General features: G+C 40.0%; 2 protein-coding genes across 5 annotated transcripts in view; one reads left to right on the forward strand and one right to left on the reverse strand.

Moving 5' to 3' along the window:
• Nucleotides 1-12273, forward strand: part of PDS5A (PDS5 cohesin associated factor A) — a 127444-nt gene that overhangs the window by 31989 nt on the left and 83182 nt on the right. The gene's annotated exons all lie outside the window — the stretch shown is intronic.
• On the reverse strand, nt 2099-3263 carry LOC101284561 (proline-rich protein 11-like). The gene is given in 4 exon segments (XM_049708783.1): nt 2099-2388; nt 2391-2672; nt 2675-2904; nt 2906-3263. Coding segments are annotated over 4 exon segments (1056 nt in total). The 5' UTR covers nt 3211-3263; the 3' UTR covers nt 2099-2149.

The following is a 12273-nucleotide window of genomic DNA, read 5'->3' on the forward strand; positions in this document are numbered from 1 at the left end:
TCAGTGATTCCTTCAGACTAGAGTGAGTCAAGCAGGGCTTCAAGAAGAGGAAGCAGAATTTGGGCCAAAATTTTAAGAGCAGGTAAGATTTTTTTTTTTTTTGTGGTACACGGGCCTCTCACTGTTGTGGCCTCTCCTGTTGCGGAGCGCAGGCTCGGCGGCCATGGCTTACGGGCCCAGCCGCTCCACGGCATGTGGGATCTTCCCGGACCGGGGCATGAACCCACGTCCCCTGCATCAGCAGGCGGACTCTCAACCACTGCGCCACCAGGGAAGCCCTAGAGCAGGTAAGATTTTAATAAGAGTACTGAGGGGTAGAAGCAATTCTATGACATATTCACATATTTTTTCACCAAGTGTTGAACTCTTTCCTATGCAAAGCTGTAAAGATACTCAGGATGCTTTTTGAAGATAATGAATAAACCTAGTTTGATTGGAGTGGAGAGTGGAAATCAAAATAACATTTTATATTTACATACTATAAATATATACATTTATATATATAAATATATATACACATACCTACACATAAAGGTAAGATAAAATTATAAATTGATTATGGATGTGTTTTTTTTGTATGTTTGCTTTTGCGGTACGCGGGCCTCTCACAGTTGTGGCCTCTCCCGTTGCGGAGCACGGGCTCCGGACGCGCAGGCCCAGCGGCCATGGCTCATGGGCCTAGCCGCTTCGCGGCATGTGGGATCTTCCCAGACCGGTGCACGAACCTGTGTCCCCTGCATCAGCAGGCGGACTCTCGACCACTGCGCCACCAGGGAAGCCCTGATTATGATGTTTTAAATGCCATAAGGTATTATCAGTGGGAAACCATTGTTCTATTGGAGTGACATTAAAATAGATGTTTTAAGAGTAACTTAGAAGCTCTGGGTTTGATTTTGAGACTTAAAGAGACTAAAATCGGGTGTGATGTAATAAAGGCCTAGAGTATGGAGCATTAGAGTATTAATACAGTTTTATCAACTGTTACTAGTATGAAGGTAACTTACTTTTGAGAAGAGTAGTCTGGGCACTTAAGAATACTGAAGTTTTCTTAAAAGGAATTTACAATGTAGGTACAATGGAAAAACATTCTATTTTTTTTTAATTAATTAATTTAATTTTTTGGTTATGCTGGGTCTTAGTTGCAGCAGGCAGGCTCCTTAGCTGTGGCTCCAGGGCTCCTTAGTTTTGGCTCACCAGCTCCTTAGTTGCAGCATGTGGGCTCCTTGGTTGCGGTATGTGAACTCTTAGTTGCAGCATGCGTGCAGGATCTAGTTCCCTGACCAGGGATTGAACCCGGGCCCCCTGCATTGGGAGCGCGGAGTCCCATCCACTGTACCACCAGGGAAGTCCCACGGTATTCTGATTTTTAAGGTCACATTGGAGTTTTTGCTTCAAGTTCTTTTGGAACAGTTAGGATTGAATGGGGGATGGTTTTACTTCTTAATTGCTTATAGGGAACAGAAATAAAATCTAGAGGGTCTGGTTTTTTTTATTAAGTTTGCAGCACTTAATGAGTGCATGAGCTTTACAGGCTGAAATACTTTGCTTTTCAATTACCTGAGAATACCCAAGATGAATGGGCACCAGGTTATTTTCTTTTTTTTTTTTTTTCTTTTTTTTTTTGCGTTACGCGGGCCTCTCACTGTTGTGGCCTCTCCCGCTGAGGAGCACAGGCTCCGGACGCACAGGCTCAGCGGCCATGGCTCACGGCCCCAGCCACTCCGCGGCATGTGGGATCTTCCCGGACTGGGGCACGAACCCGCGTCCCCTGCATCGGCAGGCGGACTCTCAACCACTGCTCCACCAGGGAAGCCCCAGGTTATTTTCTTAATGTCATAACTGCACCTGTAGAGTAAAAATTAGAGTTATCTAGTTAACTTGAATAACCTCCCCAACCTAAATTGGGTAGTTCCAGGATAAACATCACTTTCGGGATTGCATTTTCCCATCTGTTCTATTATTGATCATATAAACTAGAAAATATCCTAACACTCGCTTTCTGCTACTGTATGGGCTCCATACATACTTTAATTCTTCGAATGAATTATATATTAACATAATTACTTATACATACTACATTAAAAAGAGATTGGGGTAATATTATCTGTATATTTTATGGATCATCATATGGAGTCACGCAGAGGTGGCATCAATTTTGTTCATCAGAGCTGCTTGTAGAAAGTGGCAGAGTTTGAGTTGGGCTTCTAGGGTGAGCCAGCTGAAACTTTCTCTTCAAGGCCTGGGTCGTTACTGGGGTCAGCCCAGTTCCTGTTTCCATATTTTCTTTATTGGTAAGTGGAGTTCCACCTGGGCTCCTCTCTACATCGACTTTTCTGAGTAGTTTCCGCAGATCTAACTGGCTTTTACCAGGAGTAATGAAGACATTGTAACTCGAGTTGATAACACTTTGGACTTTCGTTTCAGGGAAACGCACTGCAGGTCAGAGACAGTAACTAGTGGATTCTGTGCCTTTGGTGATGGTACAAGCTTCCTCCTTTCATCAAAACTCTGTGTCTTCTTTAATTTCACAGTCAGTAGATCTTTAACTGTTATCTGCATGGGTCCACTTTTTTTTAATGGTCCAGCCTCAAGTGCTTTAGTGAGATCAGATTTTCTGAGCAGCAAAGGTGCTGTCAGTGGTGGAGGCAGAGGCGGAGGCAGGGGCGGAGGAAAAGATGACTGGATGGCTGTGACAGTGAGGCAGGAAGTACAGCCCCGGAGTCTCCAGGGGTGGTTAGAGCACATGCAGGCACATTTGTAAGTTTACCACGCATGTGACACATCTGACCACAGCTTGGACAGGAAGAATTTTCTGAGACGGCCTTCAGTGCTTCCTGGAGCTTGCGTAATTCATTTCCCAAAATGAGAAACCATTGTTTTAGACTATGAAGTTCTTGGTGGCAGGATGGTGTCTTTCAATACTTCCAAACTCCGGGCCATGCAGTTCTGAAACCAATTGTATGTAGACCATACTCTATTTGTCCGAAGTTTTACTGAATCTTTAAAATTGGGAAATTTGAAGTTCCAGGATGGTCTTAGCCAGCTTCTGCTAAGGGGTGTATCTGTTGAAGGAATAACCACTCTTTCTGGTGACGGTGGCGGAGGGGGAGGTGTAAGTAGCTTAGACTGAAAGTGAGAGGCTTCTTTTCTTTTGAAAAATCTTTTTGCTTTGGCTTTTAGCTTTATTCTTTGTTGCTTGAACTTGGGCATGGTTTTAGGCTAAGAGTCCAGGGATTCAATGGAGTCCCGGCAGTGGTATCTCCCTCGCCATAAAGAAAAATTCAAAAAATAAAATTAAATTAAAAAATCAAGACATACTATTAATGTGATAATTTAGTCACTATGTCACTTGAACTTTGAGCTTTAGGCCCCAAAGTTGCTCTGATGTGAACACACTTCTAAAATTATCATCAAATGTGTATTAGGTAGACTTAAAATTTTTGTAATTGTGTTTTTTGTTTTTTGGACACACCGCACGGCTTACGGGATGTTAGTTCCCCAACCAGAGATCGAATCCATGCCCCCTCCAGTGAAAGCACGGAGTCCTAACCACTGGACTGCCAGGGAATTCCCTAATTTTTGTAGTTCTAATGGCTTATGCATTAACTATACCCCTGCCTCGCCTGCTTCTCTCAGGTTTCACCTCAAATGTATATTAGATAAAAGGATTTATGTTAAAAATAATTAGGTGAAACCGGAAAGGAGTGCATATTGGCAAATAGCTCAGTGCTCATTCTTTTTTTAATAAATTTATTTTATTTTATTTATTTTTGGCTGCGTTGGGTCTTCGTCGCTGCGTGCGGGCTTTCTCTGTTGCAGCGAGTGGGGGCTCTTCTTTGTTGCGGTGCGTGGGCTTCTCTTGTTGCGGAGCACGGGCTCTAGGTGCATGGGCTTCAGTAGTTGTGGCACACGGGCTTAATTGCTCCGTGGCATGTGGGATCCTCCCAGACCAGGGCTCGAACCCGTGTCCCCTGCATTGACAGGTGGTTTCTTAACCACTGTGCTACCAGGGAAGTCCCTCAGTGCTCATTCTAATCTGGCAGTCCATGTATATATTTACAGAGTGAAGCACCATATTAATATAAAACTATAAGGCTTATTTAACTCCAAAACTTACATGTTTTCATGTGGATTTTATTTTTGTTCTTGAAAGGTTAGTGTACATGTAGAGATTGTCTGAACTAGTCAGTTTATTCATAATTCAGCAAATACTGAGCACTGTGTATAAGGCATAGTTTTATAGATTCTGGTACTACATAAATGAATACATTTTATTGCCTTTGCAAAACTTAAGTCTAGTGCAGGAAAGACAGAGAATAAGCAAGTAAAATATGAGAAAAATGTTGATAACGTAAAAGCATGTGAGAATTAAAATGGTGTCCTGGAAACTATTAGATTAGTAATCTTGAGACCTGGATTTAATTATCAGTCCTAGACCGGCCATTAACCCACTGTATTTCTTCAATTAACAATCCCCCTCCCTACACCTTCTCTTTTTTTTTTTTTTTGACTAAATCACAAGTCTGTTCAATTATTTATTTCTTTATTTTTGGCTGTGTTGGGTGTTCGTTGCTGCGCACAGACTTTCCCTAGTTGTGGCAAGCGGGGGCTACTCTTCGTTGCCATGCGTGGGCTTCTCATTGCAGTGGCTTCTCTTGTTGCGGAGCACAGGCTCTAGGTGCGTGGGCTTCAGTAGTTTTGGCACGTGGGCTTAGTAGTTGTGGCTCACAGGCTCTGGAGTGCAGGCTCAGTAGTTGTGGCACATGGGCTTAGTTGCTCCACGGCATGTGGGATCTTCCCAGACTAGGGCTCGAACCCGTGTCCCCTGCATTGGCAGGCGGATTCTTAACCACTGCACCACCAGGGTAATCCCCTTCTCTTATTTTTAAATGGAAAATTTCTGAAGTCTTTACATTATCTAAAATATGATTAGGGAATTCCCTGGCGGTCCTGTGGTTAGGACTCCTCGCTTCCACTGCAGGGGGCATGGGTTTGATCCCTGGATTAGGAACTAAGATCCCACATTCTGCATGCCAGGTGGTGGCCCTGTCCCCCAAAGGTGATAAGAATAGCTCCTTTAAAAGGAATCTAAGATTCTTATGATACATGTAATTTTTTTTTAACTTTTCCATTTTTTATTATGGAAAAACTTCAACAAAAACAACAGTGAAGAAAAGAGAATAATGAACTCCTGAAGCAAATCTTAGATAGCATTTCATTACTATTTCAGAATGTGTTCCTAAAAAATAGGGCACTATATTTTAAAAAAAATCATACTATGATTATCATACCTAAAAATTTATTATTAGCTATTATTATAATTAAAGTAGCCATTAACTATTTTATTAAATGCATATACATATATTATGGTGGGTCTTGTGTGTGTGTATATATTTATATGTGAACATATAAAAAGTACATAGAGTTTAACAAGTAACTATAAAGTGAACATATGAACAAAGAAATAGACTATCAACACCTTCAGAATATCATCAGCACCCCCAAAAGTCTAGTGTGTACCTCCCAGTCATAAACTTTTTCTTTCATAACCACTATATAAATGCAGTCTCTCTGGTTTTCTTATAGTGTCACTGTCTATGTACAAATCTCTAAAAATATAGTTTTCTCTAGTTTTAGCTTTGAATTTTATATGAATGGAATCATATAGTATGGTTCCTTGTGTATGCGTCTTTTTCAGTATTATGTTTGAGCTTCATCCATGTTATTGCTTATGTGTTTTTCAATTATTTTTATTGCTGTATACTAAGTACTCTATTGTACTACTTAACCAATCCTCTCTTGCCACTGACTTCTAGTTTTTTGGCTTTTACAAACAACATTGCTATGAATATACTTGTATGCATGTTCTGTTGTACATGTACAGGCTGCTTTAGGGCATAGACATAGACATTGGTGAAATTGTTGGGCCATTGGGTGTGCATGTCTTTTACTTGCCGAAAACACCAAAGTGGTTGTAATTAACAATGAATGAGAGTTTTCATTTTCTATGTTGGACTTTTAAAAGTTAATTTTTACCAGTGAGGTTTTAAAGTTCTTTTACTTTACTGTTTTTCCCCCAAGACAGTGCCTTTTTAAAAAAACAGCTGTATTGAGTTATAATTGAAATACAATAGGTTGCACATGTTTGAAGTAGATACTATAATATATATCTAGTCTAGTCTTTGTTACCAGTTCTTAGCAGGGAGCTTCAAAAACCCTTGCAACTTCCTGAGTGATAGGAGTATCTTTGTTATGTTAATGAGGTGACTCTTGACCCCCTTCCTGGAGAGCTTCAGGAAGGGACTGGTCAGCAAAATGTTGGAGATTTGGAATTTTCAGCCAACTGGGAGAAGTGGGGGGGAGGCTAGTGACCTAGCTCAATGAAATGATAATGAATGAATGAATTAATTATTCCCACATAAGGAAGCCCAGTAAACCTCTGGAAACCAGGAGGAGCTTCCTGGTTGATGAACACATTGATGTTCCAGGAGAGTATTGTGTCAGATCCACCAGGAAAGAACATGGAAGTTATTCATCCCTGCCTTCTCTCCCCAAGATCTTGACCTATGCGTCTCTTCTGTTTAGCTGTTCCTGAGTTATGTCCTTTATAATAAACCTGTAATCATAAGTATAATGCTTTCAGCGAGTTCTGTGAGTCATTCTAGCAAATTACTGAACCTGAGGGTATTGTAGGAAGCCCTAAAGTCATAACTGGCCTATCACAAATGCAGGCGGCCCCCAGGACTTGCATGTGTCATCTGAAGTGCGGGGAGTTTTGTGAAGGAATTTTTTGCTCTTTAACTTGCGGGGTCTGTGCTAACTCCAGGTAGTTAGTGTTAGAACTGAATTGAAATGTAGTACATCCAGTTGGTATCAGAGAGTTGCTGTCAGGGCAAAACAATTTGACAAGTTTTGACGTACATATATAGCCTTGAAACCATCATCACAATCAAGAAAATGAATGGATCTATCTCCCCCATATGTTTCCTTGTGTCCTTTTTTTTTTTTTTTTTTTTTTTGCGGTATGCGGGCCTCTCACTGTTGTGGCCTCTCCCGTTGCGGAGCACAGGCTCAGCGGCCATGGCTCACGGGCCCAGCCGCTCCGTGGCATGTGGGATCTTCCCGGACCGGGGCACGAACCCGTGTCCCCTGCATCGGCAGGCGGACTCTCAACCACTGCGCCACCAGGGAAGCCCTCCTTGTGTCCTTTATTAATCTACCCTGCTCCCCATTTGTGTCTGTCTTTTTTGGCTCTGAACACAATGGAATTCCCAATTAAATTGGGAATTATATTCCCAATGGAATACTTCTCAGCACTTAAAAGGAATGAATTACTGATATGTACAACATGAATGGATCTCAGATGCATTATGTTAAGTGATAGAGCTAGATCCAAAGAGCAATGTACTGTGTAACTCCATTTATGTGATATTCTGGAATCACAGAATATCACAGATCAGGGGTTGCCAGACAGCACAGATCAGGGGTTGCCAAGGGCTAAGGAAGCAGCTGAGGGTTGACTTCACAGGGACACAAAGGAACTTTTTAGGGTGATGAAGTAGTCTATGCCTTGATTGTAATGTTGGTTACACAACTGTGTATTTGTCAAAATTCGTAGAATGGGACACTAAAAAGTGAATTTTATGTAATTTAACCTCAATAAACCTGTCTTTTAAAAAAAAGGTAAAAAGATTGGAAGAATTTGCTAATGCAGATCATAAGTTACAGTGGCAGTATTTCAAGCAAAGTGGACTTTAGAACAAGTGATAGTGCCAAGGATAAGAAAAGATACTTGATAATAATAAAGGGGTCACTGCAGTAAGAAAATACAACAGTATATACCTAATAACAGCTTCCACATAGCTGAGAAATTAACAAGTACACATGGAAATTTCAACACTCCTCTTTCAGTAATTGATTAAACAAGTAGGCAGAAATCAGTAGGGTTGTAGAAGAGTTAATGTACCAATGCACTTGACCTAATTGACATTCCATTCAATAACAGCAGAAATACACATTCTTTTCAAGTGCACATGAATCATTCACTAAGACAGATAGCCCATGTGGTGGGCCATTAAACAAATTTCAATACATTTAATATGATTCATATTACATACAGGGGTAATATCACAGGGAGTTTAATGAGAAATTAGTAAGAAAAGATGTCCAGAAAATACCCCAAATATTTGGAAATTAAACAGTATATTTCTGAGTAATACATGAATAAAAGAAGGAATCACAAGGAAAACTAGAAAATATTTTGAACTTCGTAGCAGTGCTTATTGAGAAATTTATTTTGATAAGCATTTAAATGTTCATATTAGAAGAGAACAATCTAGAATCAGTGATAGGCTTCTACCCTGAGAACCTAGGAAAAGAACAGCAAATTAAACCTAAAGAAAGTATTGGGTTGGCCAAAAAGTTAGTTTGGTTTTTTCTGTTAAGATGGCTCCAGTAGCGCTTAGTTGTCTTTAACTTCCTTTGAAACAATTTTGTTAGATTGTATTGTGACAGCTGTCATATCAGTGTGCATTAAAAAAAAAAAAATCTTATTAAAATTGGTGAATTTTTGTGTAGCCATTTTAACATTGAAGATGGAAGAAAAACAACATTTTCAGCATATTATGCTTTATTATTTCAAGCAAGGTAAAAACGCAACTGAAATGCAAAAAAAGCTTTGTGCAGTGTATGGAGAAGGTGCTGTGACTGATTGAATGTGTCAGAAGTGGTTTGCAAAGTTTCCTGCTGGAGATTTCTTGCAGGTAGACCAGTTGAAGTTGATAGCGATCAAATGTAGACATTAATTGAGAACAATTAACGTTATACCATGTGGGAGATAGCTGACATACTCAAAGTATCCATGTCAAGCGTTGAAAATCATTTGCATGAGCTTAGTTATGTTAATTGCTTTGGTGTTCAGGTTCCATGTAAGTTAAGTGGGGGTGGGGGGTGGGGGGGTGGGAACCTTTCGGCCGTATTTCTGCATGCCATTCTCTATTTAAACGTAACGAAAACGTTCTGTTTTTAAAACAAATTGTGACGGGCGATGAAAAGTGGATACTGTACAATAATGTGGAATGGAAGAGATTGTGGGGCAAGTGAAATGAACCACCACGAACCACGTTAAAAGCCGGTCTTCATCCAAAGAAGGTGATGTTGTGTATATGGTGGGATTGGAAGGGAGTCCTCTATTATGAGCTCCTTCCAGAAAACCAAATGATGAATTCCAACAAGTACTGCTCCAAATTAGACCAACTGAAAGCAGCACTTGACGAAGAAAAGCATCTGGAATTAGTCAACAGAAAACGCATAATCTTCCATCAGGATAACACAAGACTGTGTTTCTTTGATGACCAGGCAAAAACTGTTACAGCTTGGCTGGGAAGTTCTGATTCATCTGCCGTATTCACCAGACATTGCACCTTTGGATTTCCATTTATTTTGGTCTTTACAAAATTCTCTTAATGGAAAAAATTTCAATTCCCTGGAAGACTGTAAAAGGCACCTGGAACAGTTCTTTGCTCAAAAAGAGTAAAAGTTTTGGGAAGATGGAATTATGAAGTTGCCTGAAAAATGGCAGAAAGTATTGGAACAAAAGGGCGAATACGTTGTTCAATAAACTTCTTGGTGAAAATGAAAAATGTGTCTTTTATTTTTACTTTTAAAACTGAAGGAACTTTTGGGCCAACCCAGTAGAAAGCAGGACATAGTAAAGGTAAGAATGGGGATCAATCAAATAGAAAATGCGCAGACAGTAGACAAAACTAATAATGCCAAATTTGGTTCTTTGAAAAGATAATAAAATTGGCAAGACCGCTGTTAGATCAGGTTTCTCCACCTTGGCTCTGTTGACTTTTACAGCCTGATAATTGTGGGGAGCTGTCCTATCCCTGGTCTCTACCCCTAGATGCCAGTAGAGCCCCTTTTCCCAGTTGTGACAACTAAAAATGTCTACAGACATTGGCAGATATCCCCTGGAGGTGAGTGGCAAATTCACTCCTCCTCGAGACCACTACATTAGAACAACCAAGATAAAAAAGGGGGGGGCAAGGGGGAAAAAATAAAAAGTAAAAAAAGAAGACAAAAATTAGCAATATCAGTGAAAAAAGAAACATCAGTTTAGATTTTATAGTCATTAAAAAGGTAATAAAGGCATATTATAAGCAAGTTAATGCTAGTAAATTCAGTATCCTAAATGAAATAGATATATTTCTGGAAAAATGCAAATTACCGAAACTGACTTAAGATGAAATAGAAAACCCGATAGCTTTATACTGATTTTAACTATTATACATTGCAGGTGATAACTGGTCACTTAGCTTTTGGCAGATGTTGTGATTGATTATCACTCCTGCTCAAGGTCAAGAAATATTCACTTAGGAGCTACTCTGTGCTAGGCAAAGGGCTAGGCACTCAGTGTACAGTTTTTGTTTTTGTTTTTTGCCGCTCCACACAGCATGAGGGATCTTAGTTCCCCAACCAGGGATGGAACCTGTGCCCCCTGCAGTGGAAGAGCAAAGTCTTAACCATTGGACCGCCAGGGAAGTCCCACCTTATACTGGTTTTATTTTATTTTTAAAATTTTATTTATTTATTTTTGTCTGCATTGGGTATTCGTTGCTGCGCGTGGGCTTTCTCTAGTTGTGGTGAGCAGGGGCTATTCTTCATTGCGGTGTGCCGGCTTCTCATTGTGGTGGCTTCTCTTGTTGCGGAGCACAGGCTCTGGGAGCGTGGGCTTCAGTAGTTGTGGCACGTGGGCTCAGTATTTGTGGCTCAAGGGCTCTAGAGCACAGGCTTAGTAGCTGTGGTGCACAGGCTTAGTTGCTCTGGGGCATCTGGGATCTTCTCGGACCAGGGCTCGAACCTATGTCCCCTGCATTGGCAGGCAGATTCTTAACCACTGCACCACCAGGGAAGTCCCTTTATACTGATTTTAGAAACTAGATTTGCAACTAAAAACTTTCCCACAAATAAAGACCCTGATGACTTCATTGATGAATTCTATTAAACACTTAAGGAAAAAAGCATACTAGTCCGACACCAACTAAGCGAACAGGAAGAGTGAACACTTCCAGCTCACTTTATATGGCCAATATTACCTTGATACCAAAGCAAAACATATTACAAGAAAAGAAATCTGCAGACCAAGAGCCTAAATGAACAACAAAATATTAGCAGGGGAGATCCAGCCAGCCAAACCAAACAAACCAAAAATAGGAAAAACAAAAAACAAAAAAACCCCACCGCACACATGCGAAACATAGTGCACCCCCAATGACCACCATGTCAGGTTTATTCCAGGAGTGCAAATTTGGTTTAATATTTGAAAATCAGTCAATTTATTTGCACATATTAACACTAGTGTAAATTGGGAAAAACATGTTATCATCCCTACAGATGTGGGAAAAGTATCTGAAAAAAAATCTTCATAAAAACTAACAGCACCTTAGGAATAGAAGGTAAAACTTTCTCAACCTGATAAAAAGGCATCTACAGAAACCCATTAACTTAATATGTAATGGTGAAAGACTGAATGCTTTCTAAGATCTCAAAAGAGGCAAAAATGTCTGCTCTCACTTTTGTTCAGTATCGTGGTTTTGCTAGCACAATAAGGAAAAGAAAAGGCATACAAATTAGAGAAGATAAAATTAAACTGTCCTTTTTTGTTAATGATATTGCATTTATAGAAAATCCTGAGAAATGCATAAACAAGCTACTAGAACCAGTAAAGCTGTGTAGCAGTGTGAAAGGCTCAGTATGCAAAAATTGACTGCCTATATGTAATAGGAACCAGCAATTGGAAAATGCAAAGTTTTTAAAATTCGCAGTAGCATCCATAAGGTAAATAGTTGGAAGTAACAAAATATAAAAGACCAATACACTGAAAACTACATAATAAATGCTGGAAGACATTTTTTTCCACTCAACAAACTTTTATTGAGTATATGTCAAACCAAAGTCTTCGTGCCAAAGGTATAGAAATAAACAGGGTGCAGCCATAGCCCTAGGAGAGACAATAAATAGGAAAGCAGAAAGCACAGTGAGATAAGCATTGTGATGGAAGTGCAACATAGAGAGTATCCTTCCAGAAGGATGCAGTGATTGTCCCAATATTCAGTCAGTCTGGAAGAGAAAAACCTAAATCAGTGGAGACATATACCATATTTGTGGATCAGAGAACTCAGTATTATTAAAATGTCAGTTCTCTTACCATTGTTTTCCGTTGCATGTCCTTGGCCACCAATGGGATTTAGTCCCCCATTTTTTTGACTA

This window comes from Orcinus orca, chromosome 4 (assembly GCF_937001465.1).
Source record: "Orcinus orca chromosome 4, mOrcOrc1.1, whole genome shotgun sequence".
Taxonomy (NCBI): Eukaryota; Metazoa; Chordata; class Mammalia; order Artiodactyla; family Delphinidae; genus Orcinus; species Orcinus orca.